Source organism: Arvicola amphibius, chromosome 5 (genome assembly GCF_903992535.2).
Source record: "Arvicola amphibius chromosome 5, mArvAmp1.2, whole genome shotgun sequence".
NCBI lineage: Eukaryota > Metazoa > Chordata > Mammalia > Rodentia > Cricetidae > Arvicola > Arvicola amphibius.
The window spans coordinates 151,550,077-151,565,996 of NC_052051.1; the positions used below are offsets into that span (position 1 = coordinate 151,550,077).

Consider the following 15,920-nt stretch of genomic DNA (forward strand, 5'->3'; position numbering starts at 1 on the left):
TTTCTGGCCTTGGAGTTAAAAATCCCCAGAGACCGAGAAATGCAGAGGAGCAAGGCCTTCAAGGAGCCAACTTCCCCTCAAGGCTGGAAAGACGATTCCTTGGTGTTGGGACTCAGGTCACGTCTGGCCAGTGGAATGGGGTAGTGACATAGCTAAGAAAATTAAGAAATGACTTACGGAAAAGTTGGAAAGCATTGATTCTACTTATCTATTTGTAGACTGAGATTCACGCCAACCACAGGTACAGACATGTGGCACTCTCCTGAGAACCACCGAGCCCACTGTTGCTTGAATGAAAACCCTGGAGTTGAGGCAAAGCCGGACCTTTATTTCTGTTTGAGAAGCTTCTGGGGAGGTATTAGGGAGACTCTCGGACATCATTACTGATTTTAGAAATATCAGCCTGTGCACCAGAATTAGAAAGGTTGTGGTTTTAATATTTCTTGGTTTAATATGAGGCAGTCTGCAGAGAATATAGGAACAGCAAGTTGGGAGTTCTCCCAGTCCCCAGCCCTCCAGGCTCAGTGTTCCATCCACTCTGAGGGTTGGCTTCTGGAAGTTTTCCCTCAATCCACCTGACCACTACTACTTTCTGCGGGTGCTCTATATATGACATGCTTTGATGGAAGTCACAGTGAGTGACACAGACTGCGAGGGCATAGGGACCTGCTCATATCCTTGCTTGTCTGCCTTGGCAACTTTGGGACATGCAGTCTTAGAAGATGAGAGAAAGAAGGCAAAAAGAACCCCATTCTGCCTGTGTGTTTATAAACAAGACAGAATTTACAGCCTCCAATCTGAAACAGGTTTCCAAACACAAAATAAAAATTGGGAACAGGAAAGGTAGGAAGAAAAAAACATCTGTGTTCACATTTTCTTTGAGACTTTCTCATCCTTATACCCTTTGACATATTGCTGAAGAGGGCTATTCTACTGGTCAAGTGGAAGCCACGTACCTTCTTTCAGCATGAAGGAACACAGTGTAGGCAACGGTAGGTGGCCAGTAACTGGCATTTATTACAAAGCCCTTCCTTTCTGTCACTGAAGTAATACTCAAAGTGCAGAGAGGGACTCTTTCCTCAGGAATATAAAGCCAAGGAAACTTTGGGGTGAGAATTTCACTCTCACCCTTATGTTCTTCTAAATCTTTAGGCTACGCTAGGTCTCCAACATGCTGAGTTTGGCTGTCACAGGAAGTCTGCAGTGATGTGAATGAACCTCTTCAGGATATCCAGGTAGGGAAGAATTTTCTAAACACAAAATGTAAATCAGACTCAAATTTTGTCTACAGTGCATTTCCCAGAGACAGATATTGGGTTAAAATTTTGTCAATGACTGTGTATCCACTTGGTGCGAGAAGAGACCCTCAAGGGCTATTAAACTGCTTAGTGATGGGAACCAGATGGAAAATAAGACAAAAGAATTCACAACTCATCTTAGACTGAATTGAATGTCTTTAATTTCACACAATGAATAACATATGAATAGGACCAACTTTTTTTTTAATAGTTAAGTGCTCTGCACTGTGCTAACCTGATCTGGTAGCGAAGACACCGAGCGAGCTTTCTTTTAGAAAAAAAATGTTTAAAACCCAACATCTAAGACCATGGGAGAGCATGACAGTAAAGCATGCCAGATGTCGCTACGCCTCAAATGACAGCAAGTCCATGTTCATTTAAATGTACAAAAATGCTTTATGAATAAAAACTGTTACAAAAAGAACATTTCAAACAATGTACAATTTTCTTGCCTCTATATTCAATAAAATACAAATACATTTTTGTTCTAAAATATGTTTACATACAATCAAAGTAGGACATGCAAATTACACTTTAAAAAAGGCTTTTAAAAACCACTTATGAATACAAACTAAAAATTAGCCAGAAGGACTTGTAAGACAATCTTGTGCCCATTTTTTGAAATATATATGTACATATTTAACACATCATGTGCATTTATTATTATTTAAGAAATAGATTTTTTTTAAAAAAAAAAAAAAAGGAAGAAAAAGAAAGACACCAATCCAGGGCAGAACTACCCTTCCAAGTTGACCAGTAGGCAGCTCTTCAATTTCCCCCTCTTTAGTGTTTATTATACCTGGGCAAGTGGGAGACAGATATCCAGGAAGTTTCTTCCTTGGTTGATATGTGCTTCTGTGACTGTTCCCCAAGTGACTGAGTCCAACAGGGAAGGCAGGCTCCTCCGTGGGGTGAACTCTTTTAGAAACACGAGGCAGAGGGAGCCTTGCTTTGTGGAAAGAAACGTGAAAAAACACCAAGAAGATGCTAGGTATGTTACAGTTTGAGTTTCTAGGCACTGTGATGACATTATCTGTAAGCGCTGGCATTTGGACCATTGTGATTCGATAGGGTAGTGTTGAGGAAAATGTCTATATTTATGTACTTTTACATAATGAGCAGGACTGAAAATCCTGCGACATAACACTTAAATGGCTTTTGAGGCATTTCGGCTCCTGCCACTCCCTGTCTATGCTACAGTTGGCATTTAAAGGCTTTGGAAATATCTGTATAGACTTGAGACAGTTCCCAGGTCAACCTGCCTAGTGATAGGGAAAAGTACACTCCACAAGCTCACTATCTGATTATTGTTGAATTAACAAGCCAGGAGTAAGATTTTCTACTTAAGTCCTAATACCAAATCCTTTACGATCAGCTTATAATATACCACATTATACTGTAATTCTGCCAACACTTGCTTATTGTATTTATAGATACAGCAATGTGCAGAACGCAAATTTTGACTGCCATTGAACATGGCCTCCCACGCAGATGGCAGCCAAGTTAAAACACTACTCTACTGCCAGCCCTTTGTCACCTCCGCTAGGCTGCCAATGGCTGTTGAATCCTGGTTCTGTCAAGTCACAGAGCAACCTCCATTCTCTCCCTTCCTCTGACCCTTCTCCCTAGACTGGTAGCCACAGGGGGCTATTTGAGGAAGTTAAACTTCTGTTCCTCTCATTTGAGATGAGGGGTCGAAAAGCAAATGGCGTCTAGTCCCTTGGAAAGGCAGACTGAAGACCCATCAGTGCCTCCAAGGAGCATTTGCACATAAGTTTCACCTTCTCATCTCTAATTGGTCTCCTTGTAGTGTAAGTGGAGTTCTACTTACTTGCTGAAGGGGTATTCTAAAGTGAAGAGAAATTAAAAGCCAGGGATTGTTACAAAATATTTTGTGGGCCTGTTAATAGAGTCTTGAGAATCCCAAATGACACCTCTTAAAGTAGAAATGCATCCCCAAAAGGCAGTGTTGTGTGGTTAAGAACCTTCATAATTTAAATCAAGAGCTGGGTTCTTTTCTTGGCTCTAAAACCAACTAGATGTGGAAATTCAATTGGTTTCATGGAGGGACCTGGCCAGCAAAGGAGAGGGTAAGGGGTAGTTAGGGACTACAGAAGGAGCTGTAGCAATGCGGTGAGTTAGGTTCATGGAAAATGAGAAGAAAGTACGCAGCAGCGAGGGAGTCACGGGGCGTGGGGATCCACTGCGTGGATGAATGGGCTCACTTCCGCGTGCCAGCTGCTCTTTATGACAGCTCTTTCAGGTCCCCTAGTTCTCCAAACAGTTTTCTGAGTTGGCGAGCAGGAATTTCCATTGGACTCACATTTCACTCCGGGGTCAACAGTACACCCCAATTCACGTGTTAAGTTGCAGGTCCACTATAGTCTCCTGGAATTTTTTTTGTTGGTTTTGAAATTCTAACCCAAACTTCTTTTGAGCTAATGACTGATAGTAGGCTAATACCATGAAATGCTGGGTGTTCTCTGAGCTCTCTGTCCTCTGGGAGGAGGGTTAGACTGCTTTAGGCTTGGTTGGGATACTGTACACTACAACAAGAATGAATGAAGGAGGAAAAAAAATGGTTTTCAAAGTCCAACAGGAAGAGAACCCTCTTTATGGCTTAATTGGAATGGGAATGGCTGCTCTTTCGTAGCAATGGTTGGGAGAAAGGGGGTGATCTCTGCCTTCCTCCCCGTGACTTTGGAGCTGCTCAGACATGGCTCGGGAGTGACAGATTGAAAATGGCTGTTTAGATTTTGCTGTTCAAATTATGTGAAATGCCATAGGTCAACCCAGGCCATAAACGGAATATATAGGATAAAAGCTAGAAATAAGCACAGTCCTTTACACGTATGTATTGCTAGGATTAAATGAGACTGACCACGCAGGCTGCAAATGACATGAAGTCCATTTCGACAGGACAGAAAAGGATGGCTCTGTGATTCCAAGCAACCGTTGGTGCTACCACACAGCAGTGATATTTACAAGCATATTAACTTGGGATTTTCAGGCTTTCTTTAGTCCTCAGTACTTCAGTACTACCCACTTATTCACGTATGTTATCCCCCAAAATCCATCTCTCTCTGAGGAGGAGAAACTATGTCCTGAAGTGATATTGCAGTTTCTTAACTGATCCCAACTTAAATTGGAGGTAAACAAGATATCCTAATTCTCCTTAGGAAGTGAAAATAGCTGTGTTTCCTTTTGTGCAAGCGATGTTGATGTTTTAAAGAAGTTAAGGGGAGGAGTAAGGGAGGAGATTGAAAAGACTTATTTGAAATGCTCACATCGGACTTTTAAAAACACCTGCGGCAGGGGGATACAATCACATTCATTCTGAGCCTTCACATGTTTTCCTCGGGCTTTGGAAATGGATGATAGACGGAATATCTGTCCACACTAAACCAGCGGCTAGAGAACAACGTGGATGAGAAATGTACAGTTGAAATTGACCATTTAAAAGACGATTTGTCACACACAGTTTGCATCCATGCAGACTGATAGGTTTATAATTACATTATGTACAGCAATGCTTTAGTGTATTAAGGCAACCACAATTTGGATACTTTGTCCAAGGTGGCTTGATACAATTGGAGTGGTGACACCCTTCAATACTTTAATTTTTATTTTATTTAGATAAGAACACTTACTCCCCTTTAGTTTTAAGAAATAATTATTAAGAGATAATGGACCTCTACTGTCTGTCTGTTTTTTTCCCCCCAACAACCTATGCCAGCTCTTTGCATGAGAATAATCAGGTACCAAGGCATTGTTAGACGGTTTTCTTTCTGGTGGGTGTGAGATTTTGATATTTGGTGGCTTATCAGTTATTCCACTTGCTGTGGGGTATTAAAACCATTTTATCCTGCCTATGTGTCACTGGTATGTTTTAAGTATAAAAATAACCTGGCTGACGCATGGGTCAACATCTCCCTTGGCTGCTCCGAGTCACTTATTAAAAAGCTTGTATCTGTACTGAGTTACGTTTCACAATGATTGGGATTCAAAGCCGTTCCCTTGAGGCAGAGCGCCAGGACAGCACGGGGAAAGTTCACATTGCGTAGATGTGTACCACGAAATAGAAGGCAGCTAGTTAACGGGAGTACATGAAAATACAACGCAAAGGAAAAGCAGGAACGGACAATGCAAAATCAGTGTACGAGACAGGAACACGAGCAGATCTAAGGTCGCCTATCAGTCCAATTCCACCTTCTGATCACAAGAGTCCATTTGAGCAACTGTGTTGTTAACGGAAAGATGCATCTTTCGGGTCACTTGTAGATAATGTTGGTGCCCCAAAGCCTAGCCGAGTTTGCAAACCAAAAGAAATAAAAGCCAATTACGTGGAAGTGGCTTACATGCCAGCTGGTAAACTTGCAGCTTAGCTCCCTCTTGGAATGTTTGCTAGCGGAGGACGTTTCCCATTTGATTTTATTTTTCTGACCAGCAAATGAAATCGGAATCAAGGGTGCACCTGGGATGAGGTGAGGGTCAGGGGTCAGGGGTCAGGTGGCCATCAGAGAGTACCAGCTTTATGCTCCTCCTTCTGCAGCCTGCTAGGATCAAGCCACGGCCGAGTGGCTCTGGGTTGGGTATTGTTGTATAGCACAGACAGCTGCTTTTGGGGGGCTGTCCCCTTGCTCTGCTACCCCAAGAACTCCCATGGCTCCACCCTGCCCTCTGCCCATCCTGCTTGCCCACTGAAGAGAGGTACGGGGTGTCCCTGTAGCAGGGCATCGGCCCCACCCTGGCTGCTGACCTCCCCTGCATCAGTCCCTGCCTGGATCCCGCAGCCCAGGCCTGCCTTAGGGAAGGACATCACTCTCGCTGGCTCGAGATTTCCTTGACCTTTTGGCCTTTACCTCCTCTTCCTGGGGAAGGGGTTGTGGTGGGGGCTGCGCGGGCTGCGCTGGGGGCTGTGGTCTGTGTTTCCTCTTCCCGCCCCGCACGGTCTTGGGCAGTGGTGGTGGTGGTGGGGGTGGAGGTGGGGGCGGCGGCAGCGGTGGTGGCGGCGGAGGGGGCAGCGGCGGTGCCTCCCGTGCCATGTGGATGACAGCCTCGATGGTGGCCATCACGGCGTCCTGGCTCGCAGCCGGCTCCAGCGCAAGTGGGCTCAGGCTAGGCTTCTGGCCTCTCTTGCTGGGTAGGTCGATGCACTTTTCCAGCACGGGCATTTGGTCTCTGGAGTCCTCATCGAACTGGGTGGGCTGCTTCCGAGGCCGGCCTCGCCTCTTCTTGACGAAGTTGTTGCCAGTCTTTGATTGTCTCTGCAGCCGCTTGGCCTTCAGGATCTTGTTCACGTGGTCCAGATTCTTCTTGGTGGACAAAAGCTTGGTGTAATGACACATCTTCCGCACTTCGCACTGGATGGCTTCAATCTCCCGCCTCTTGAATCGCTTCTTCAGAGAGGAGCTGGCTGCAGGAGACAAGAGGGGAGAGGTTGAGCTCATGCTGTCCATATATTGTTTCTCTATTTAAATAGAAAATAATAAAAATATTGGCTGAACAAGTCATGTATGAAGCATTACTTACACTTTTATTATTATTATTATTTCTGTCCTCACAGTTGTGTAAAATATTATGGTTGGTATTTTTATTTCACTTTGTGTTTCTTAAGACCGGGTCTTGTTAGGTAGGGCAGACTGTCCTCGAACTTTGGATCCTTTTGCCTCAGCCATCCTGAATCCCAGGAAATGAGGCTTTTACTGCCATCTTTGACTCCCCACTCCCTGCTCTGTTTTAAAGATAAGGAAACCGAGGCTCTTATCTCCCTGGGTTTTTAGAAAGCACAATGTAAGCTTTATATTCCATTTCTTCTTCTTCTTTTAAATTGAGCCCTTTGACATTAGACCAAATTCGGTTAAGCATTAATTGATAATTTACCTTTGTCTGACCTTGAACGATCACACATGGTACACCAGATCATTCACTGAGATCATACAAAGGTACCAGGGCTCTCAGGAGCAGGCTTGACAAGATTTAGAAAGCTGTGGGTACAGGATTTTGTCCTAACTTCTTCCCGGTGTGTGTGTGTGTGTGTGTGTGTGTATGTTTGTGTGTGTGTGTGTGTGCCTGAATACTACAGTTGAGATGGTGTGGTTTCTTAATATTTTCCTGCCAGTATTCTGGAGCTGTCAAGTTGCCTGATGATGCCCAATTAAGCAAGCTCTTCCTAGCCCTCACCCTCTGGGGACCTCAAGGGCAATATCCGCCAGGTGTTTCTCAATGGTTTACACTCCCCCGCTGAATGGTTGTTTGCTAAGGGCCCTTTTCATGTACTGCTGGCCAGATGCGCCTCTATTTTACGAGCCTCAGTTCTCAGGAAGTCCTGTACGGTGGCACTAAATGGCCTTCAGAACTGCTTCGTTTTGAAGTTCAGACACCATAAAGTGTCAATGGCTTCAAGACAGAGGCAGCCTTTTGCCCCTGGATCATTCTCTTGTTATTGTCTGTGAGCAGACACATATGTATGTAATACCTGTGTGCTGGCATACACGCATCTGCACCTACGTGTAGTGTATTTGCACACAAAGGCAGGCACACTGTTCAGCCGTTGTGCTGGCCGCTAGTCAGTTGCAGACTTAAGTTTCTCCTCACTGAATTCTTTGCTGCCGTGACTTGCCTTATGTGCCCAACCCCCAAAAAGCCCACGTAAAAGGGAACATATTTCATATTACTGTGTTGTTTCTTATGCGCTCCCATGACTGTTTTTTTTTTTTTCATCTGTTGGTTGAGAGAATCTTAAGGGAGAGAGGACAAAAATATGCCTAGCCCTTGGCCGCCTCTCTCGCTATTCTTGGGCAGTCCCATTTCATTCTTTCCCTGTTGCCCTGCTTCTCGCTCATGCTGGGGTCCATCACAGACTTCCAGGAGGGTTTTATTTGAAGTTATTTATGCTACTAGCTTCATGGAGTGGGAAGCGCTGAGTTCCATAGGCCAGGTCAAACTGCCACCGCTTTGGGCCAAAGGTCAGCCAGACTGACTGAGCAATGAATAACTACTGAGCGATCTTTAAAATAAGTTATAAAGATCAAAATAGAACAAAGCCAGAGTGAGCTTCTGACTAGAAAAATAAAACTTCTGTAGTTAGTCTTGTAAAAAGAAAAGGTGCCTCAATTATCGGTTCCTGTGTGGCTTTGTGTCGCTCACGGGACCTCGCATGGTGCCTCCTGAATGGACAGGATTGACAGTTGCTTCCTCGGTGGCAAATTCGACTACTCCTCGCTATCTTCTGGTCACATCCTTTGAACGTGTTCTAGTTTGGATTTTGAAGGCAGCATTGCAAATACAGAAACATTGGGAGTTTGTTATCAGGCCTTGTCAGAGACAAGCAACTAGTTTTGTTCATAGAGATTCTGAGCAAACCAGCATAGTTAGAAATATGCCACTCTGGGCATCATTTAAAATATAGAATCCATGTGCAGCTTCCCTCCCTTTAGTTTATAGCATCTCTCAAAGCACTACCTGATCTAGAACCCACAATATGAAGGTACTAATTTTGCAGACCTATTAATACAGCAAGGTATTAATAAGTCTAAGGTAATTTTATTAGCTGTGCTATCTCACTGAGTAAAACTTGACAGAAACACTTTCATGAGCTAGAGACTCATATGGGAGCAAATATAATCTTTAGATGGCTCCTCTTACCTTCCAAAGTGAAATGCCCAAAATAAATAAATAGACAAACAAATAAATCTCCAAACTATTCTCAAAACAACCCAAACTTTACAATCTCATACATGTTTTGTGTGTCATATAATTTTTAATCTAACCCTTGCATTGAAAGTGGTTATGGAATAATTATGAGAGTGCAAACTCACCAAATGGTAAGACTTAAAAACAGCATCAGCAACTTTTATGCCCACCATTTGCATTAGTTAACATTCACCGTGGACCTTATTTGCTTTAATTGATTAGTACTTTCTGAGATCAGATCTTGCTGTGTGGATCAGGCTCATACTCCTCCTGCTTCCTCTGGCTACAGTTATGTGCACCTTGCCTGCACTTTACTGTTTTTGGAGAAGGAGCACAAAGATCAAGTAGTTTTCACTCCATTCTTTTTTTCCATTACTTTCCCACCTTTCCTTTACGTACTAGGATGCTATTTTTATTGCATGAATGAGCATAGAGAGTAAGAATTAAGTCTGAAACCACCCCTAGCATCGGCAATGATAGGAGGAGCCCGGAACACTTGTACATTATTAGCAGGGGTATAAATTGGCCCATCATTTTGGACAGTAACAGTGCAGTAATTTCAACTTCTAGGGTTCGAAACACACAGGCTCAGGGCTCTAGTGTTTGCATGTCAGGATCAACTCCTTCACTTATTTGAAATAAGATACAAAAAGACTTAGAAGAGGCTCCCTCAAAGCTCAGTGAATGCTATAGGAGAATGAAGAAAACATAAATACTAAGTAAAAGTAATGAATCAATGATAATATATTAAAATAAAGCCATATATTTACATATGTATATGAACAAGATGAATATAAGGTAAGCAGTATGATTAAGTTTAAAAAAATTGAATGAAAAGTCAAATCGCAAAAGATTTTTAAATAAAGAAACCATTTCTATAAATGTAAATATATAAGTCTTTGAATGTTTATTCCATCTTCAGGATCCAGCCAAAAAGCTTACAGTGGCTACTGTGAATGAAAGTCTTGGTGAAGGCAGAGTTTTCAATATTTATTTTCCTACAAAGTTACTTCATAAAATGTTATGAAGCTTCAAAGTGGGGCTTCCCAGCAGAAGTTGTTGAGGGTTAAAAATGCCCTTGATCTGGACCCGGTGTGCTAGCGCACACCTGTAATCCAAGAACTTGTACGGGCAGGATAATCAGGAAGTCAAGGGCATGCTTGGCTACCTGCTGAGGTTGACACTAGCTGGAATGTGTAGGAAGGAGAAGGCGGACACAGAGAAGGAGGTAGAGGAGACCATCACCACCAGCAAAAAACCAACAACCAAAGGAAAATAGTTTACACACTCCCATGCCAGCTGCTAGTGAGATACAGCAACTAGCGCTCAAAGACAGCAATAATTGTAAAGAAACTGAATGCTTCATTCAATGTTAGTAGCTATGATGGCCTAATGGCTACTTCCTTGGCAGCAGGGATATCAACTGAACAGCAGTGAAATACCAAAGGTAAAAGGTATTTGGGGATTCAGTCAAGAATAGAAAGATGTTTGTGAATTCAAGTTAAATAACTTGCTGCCTCCCCATTCATTTGGATGAGTGGAAAACTAACTATAACATAGAAGAGATAAAATAATCTTATTTGAATATCAATTTAATAAAACTGCTAAAAGAGACCTTGAAAGAAATTTCAAATTAAACCCTGCCTGAGCATTCATTTCTTGGTATAATTGTTAATTTTCGTAGGTGTAATCATTGTGTTATGATCAATTTCTTATTTTTCAGTGCTTTGTCTTTTAGAAATGGATTAAAATACTTGTGAGTGAGGAAATAGGAAACTATCAGAAACTGGCTTCACAACAGGAGGAGGGAAAGTAGGGAGAAGCATCACGGGAACATGACTGATCAAGAGCTAAGATCGTTAAAGGAGAGTATTGGTACACAAGGTTTAATAATCCGGTATATGCTTGATGGTTTTCAAAATACAGGCTTCAAGTTATGAATGATAAGAGGCAAAAGTGCTCCTCTTGGAATATTAAAACAGGGACGAGCTATAGTTCCTATCCTCCTAAGGGTTCTATTCACATAACATTGGAAGGAATAGAGTCCCCATTTCTCTGGCAAGTTACCGTGCTTCCTGGATTAATGGCATGAAACGATGGTTTCTCAGGTTTATAGTGCGCCAATCCCATAGTCATGCCATGAACCCACCTCTACTCAATGCTGGAAATTATAACACTATCCCTCTCTTTTGGACACTATGACACTCGGGGTTCCTACATGTGCAGAGCACCTGAAGCTTATTCTGTGCTTGTGTTTATTATCCAAGCTTTCAGTTAAGAATTGGTGTTCCTGCAGACAGCAACAGAGTGAAGCCAGGCCCATGTGACGTTGCTCAGGGACGCTGGAAATGATGGTGAACGACTCACCATGGGGCTTTTTTAGATGTTATCCTGGGACTGGAAACTGAATGGTCTTGAAGTTTTTTTCTGGATTTAAAGATTGCCATAATTCTTTCCTACATTTATTATCAATTGCCTTCCCCCAATGTGGGATGGCTTTCTGAATTCTATTTCTCCTGTAATAAACTTGAAATCTCAGATTGGGAGAAGAGTACTTTAGACTTGGCAAGGTTCGGTATTCACAAATCTTTCTCCTTATTGCTTATGATTTCACTGTCTCTCTAAATGTTTACAGATTTTTCTCTCTTCAAATGGTTTCATTATTGGACAGTAATTTCTGGGATCTTACTGCAAAGATTGATTCCATATTTGCCCTCTTTCCTGCTGTTGTCCAGTATCTTGCCTGCTATTTGCTAGGCTAAAAGAATAATGTACTTCTTTATAATTCTACAAGAATTCTAAAAGAAAAATGTACTTCTTTATAATTCTACAAGAGAAATCATTTTCTAGGTTTCCAGAATTGCCATGCAAATGATAAGCTTGTTTGGCCTACACTTAGAATATCTCTTCTCTCCCATTTTGTGGAGGACTGGATTATCGCAGTTATTGATTTTCTCACCTCTTTTATGATGTGGAAGAATGGGCTTAGCAGTGATTCTTGTTCCCAAACTGACAGATGTAGTGAGCTGCATCAGAGACTAACTACCATGCTTAGTTATATATAAGACTCTCAACAAATTGGTTCTGATGTTGGTAAACCATACTTTTTCCATCTGTATGAGATTGTCTAGTTATATAAGGCAGATTTGGATGGGTTGGTTGGAAGGCAGATTTATTTCTGGACTTCTTAAGAGAATGTCTCTAAAAGAAAGGTGTGGTCAATTTGAGGGAAGACTTTCAGGATAGAGACAGTTGGAACTCCATCTGCCTCAACTAGTAAAGAGAGTTTTGGTGTAAATTGATTTCTAGGTTGATGCATGTTAGAAGGTTCTTTGCAAAGACCACATCTTCCCTTCATACTTTCTGAGGTTCCAACATGGGCACATTCATGAAGCAGTGTTTGATCTGGCAGCTTCTGTGTGGTTAGCATGTGGGAGCTCAAGAGAAGTCAGTTGCCTAATGTTCTACAATGTCAATTATGCATTTTGTGTTTGAAACGGTAATAATATTTTATTTGTCTTAATGATATTTTGTATTATTTATGGGAGGCATGTGACAGCCTGCCTTGGCATGTGCAATTTCTTCTTCTATGGTGGATTTAAACAAACCCTCTATAACCCTGACCTTAAAGGTTCCTTGAAAAGGACAACAAGTTGTTTCTTCCAGTTGAGCTCCCACAGGGCAAGGAACAATGGAATAGCTGCTGGATACCAACAGTGATAGGGAGCACTGGTCCTAGAGTTTGGGGCAACGATTTTGAATGAAAGGTTCTAACTGTTATGAAGGTGACCACAGAACTCTGATTGGATTTAGGATCTACTCCACAGGTGGGAACTCACGCTTGGCACTGAAAACTCAGAAAAATAAAACAACAAAAACCCTGGTTAGGGGCTGGAGAGGTCACAAGCTCTAGGGGAGGAATTTCCTGGTGTTTAGTTAAATTAGAGTGGCATTAAATCACCTTTTAGATACATATATTTATACCCATAGACAAAGGCTACTCTCAGCTTTAATCAGGGAAGGTTTTTTTTTTTTTTTTTTTTTTTTTGCAGAGGACATCAGGAAATACAGAGATTCTTGGCGACTCAGGATGTTCACGATAAGGGCTGGTTGAGTTCTTAGCTCTAAACAGGACATTTACATCACTAAAGGAAGAGAGAACAGAAGGAACAGAAGAACCTGGAAATTGGGAGGAACACTGCAAAGGTACCATTTTCTGGGTGTGACACACCTTGTACAACCTGGGTTTATAGCTGGAAGGGTTACCTTCCCTGGGCTTGCCCAGAACTGGGCCTGCCTGGGCCTGCCCAGAAATGAACCTGCCAACTACCAGTCATGATTGAAGAAGATGCTTATGGAGCACTTCCCCTCCTTGTTGAACTATTAGCTACTGATAAATTTGGGAAAGAGGAGCTTTTGTGTTCAGCTGTGTACCATTGGTGAGCTCGCCAGGCTCCAAGGGCTGGTTCCAAATCTACGCTCCTGCAGAGGGCCTTGGTTAAACTCAAAGAATGCCTAAAAAAAATAAATTTGAAACCAGATAGATAAGATTGTGGAAAAGGAGGCACTGACAGAGGTCAGAGGAAGCCAAAAGATGGTGGGTTTGAAAGTAATTTGTGTATGAAATTGTCAAAGAACACAGTTAATTAATTTTTAAAAATCAGAGATAGGGAGGTTGTCATGACGGGTCATGCTTTCCTTTTCTTCAATTTATTTTGTACTTTAGTGTTTCTTTGAAGCCATGGCCAGCATGGGAAAATACTGTTGAAGACCATCCACTCTCAACTGTAACAGCTTGGAGCGCTTTCCTTGGTTCTCATTTCACACAGACAGTAGAGGGTTCGCCTGACAGAGAGGTGAGGCAATGGCATGTGCAGTCACGTGTTCACCTTTCTCTAAAGTAGGAGAAGACACCAAAGAGCAAGTGGCCTTGCGCATCTGCCTGTGTCTCCTCACAGGTATTCTACAGCCATGCCTTGTGCTCTCCTGCCCCTGACATCTGGTCTGTTGTCCAACTCTTGTCTCCCTCTCCAGCCTCCCAGGGGACAGCACAGTTTCCTGAGAGGAAGCAAATCTATTTGGCTACAGGAATATCACTGGCAGTTTATGTTTACATTATCGATATTTTATCTAAAAATTAAGAATTAAACAAAACACTTTAATGCATTACATATGGAACCAGAAAGGTGTCCTCACTTGGCCTGTACATTCATCTGCCATAATTTGATATGAAGTTCCAAGAACAGAAAGGGAGCCCACAGGCATTCAGGGGTCAATGGAGCATCTTAGCACTCCACTGTTTTCATGATGTTGTCAATCAAGCTTGGGTTCTGATGCTATAGCAAGCAGGTCAGCCCACATGGTTAATTTTAGTAGGACAAGACTTTTAAACAAAAAAGTTAAATCAAAATATTTTTTAATGAGATAAAGAATCCCCACGAGATATTTTATATATCACAATAAGCTGTTATTTCACTGCAGACTGTATACAATGACTGCCTTCTACAAGATCGATGTGGGATTCCCCTCTGTATGCTGTGAATACCACTGGTTAATGAAGAAACTGTCTTGGGCCTGTACAAGGCAGAATATAGGTAGGTGGGGGAAACTAAGCTGAATGCTGGGAGAAAGAAGGCAGAGTCAGGAAGAAGCTATGTAGCCCCACTAGAGACAGATGCTAGGACTTTACCTGGTAAGCCACAGCCCCAGTGCCATACAAATATTAATAGAAATGGGTTAAATTAATATGTAAGAGTTAGACAATAAGAAGTTAGAGCTATTGGGTCAAGCAGTGATTTAATTAATATAGTTTCTGTGTGGTTAATACAGGGCTGAGCAGTCAGGAACAAACAAGCAGCCCTCTTACAACAAAAGATGAGTTGGGCAACTTTCTTAATAAAATGAGAGTTTGACTCATGGCTTTGTGTATTCATGGGCTGTGACCTAAAACACAAGTAGAATACTTAAATTCCTTATAGGATAAAGTCCCTATAGGCCCCAAAGTAATGCTTAAATAAACAAAACAAACAACTCCCATTATGGAAATAACTTTTTTTTTTTTTTTTGCTAACTGATTGGAATTTTACTCACTATTTAGTAATTTGGTTGCTGAAAAGTATATGTTATAACCTATAAAAATCACTTAGATCTGAAAATTTAAAACTCTTCTAAGCAGAGCTGATGAATGAGGGTGTTCAGAGATCTAGACTCATTACCAAGTGCAATGCACTCTGGTCTGCAAGATCACTGAGCCTTTAATGAGGAAGATGGGTATCCGTATTCTCAATAAAACACTGTTTTGGGTTTATATCTATCTTCATAACCTACATCTGCCATGAGAAACATTGAAAAACAAACAATTCAGAGCTTATCATGTGTGGAACATAAGGGAATTTTAAAAAAATGCATGCAAACTCAGTCTGTGTTCCTTAAACCATTGTTAAAATTTCAAAATTGGTAGAAAAATTTAATAGCAATAGAATATTTTTGTTTCATTGATATAATACATTAAACAAAATTTGGAATCATTTTGAGAAAATCATTTGCCTATGAATTATCTCATTCTCTTACAGTTTATGTTTTGAAGAGTAAATATGTCCTAAATATGCACTTAATGAGATGATGTCAGCAATATCTCTACAGAATCAAGAATGATTAAAGTTTATACCCTAAAGGTTATTTATTCTTAAAAATAATCAACAGAATTCATTAGGTTATTTAGCACTCAACCCCAGATCTTATCTCTGAGTGCACATCTAGGAAAACTTGCTTGGCATGAATAGAGGTGGGTGGGCTTCAAACCTAAGAGGACAGTTCCAGGGCCACGGTTGATGCTGGCTAATGTTTCCTGACTCGTGATAAATTACCAGAGTCAAGGCTGGACCACGGTTATCGATGCATCCTCTAGTTCATCACTGACTGAACTGC

At 41.7% G+C, this 15,920-nt stretch overlaps 1 protein-coding gene across 1 annotated transcript in view; it reads right to left on the bottom strand.

The window, feature by feature from the left end:
- Nucleotides 1-4,527: 4,527 nt before the first annotated feature.
- Setbp1 (SET binding protein 1) overlaps nucleotides 4,528-15,920 on the bottom strand; it is a 321,531-nt gene continuing 310,138 nt past the window's right edge. Inside the window, exon 5 of the mRNA XM_038332182.1 lies at nucleotides 4,528-6,714. Within this exon, the coding sequence (XP_038188110.1) occupies nucleotides 6,104-6,714 (611 nt within the window). The 3' untranslated portion in view covers nucleotides 4,528-6,103. The remainder of the gene's footprint in view (nucleotides 6,715-15,920) is intronic.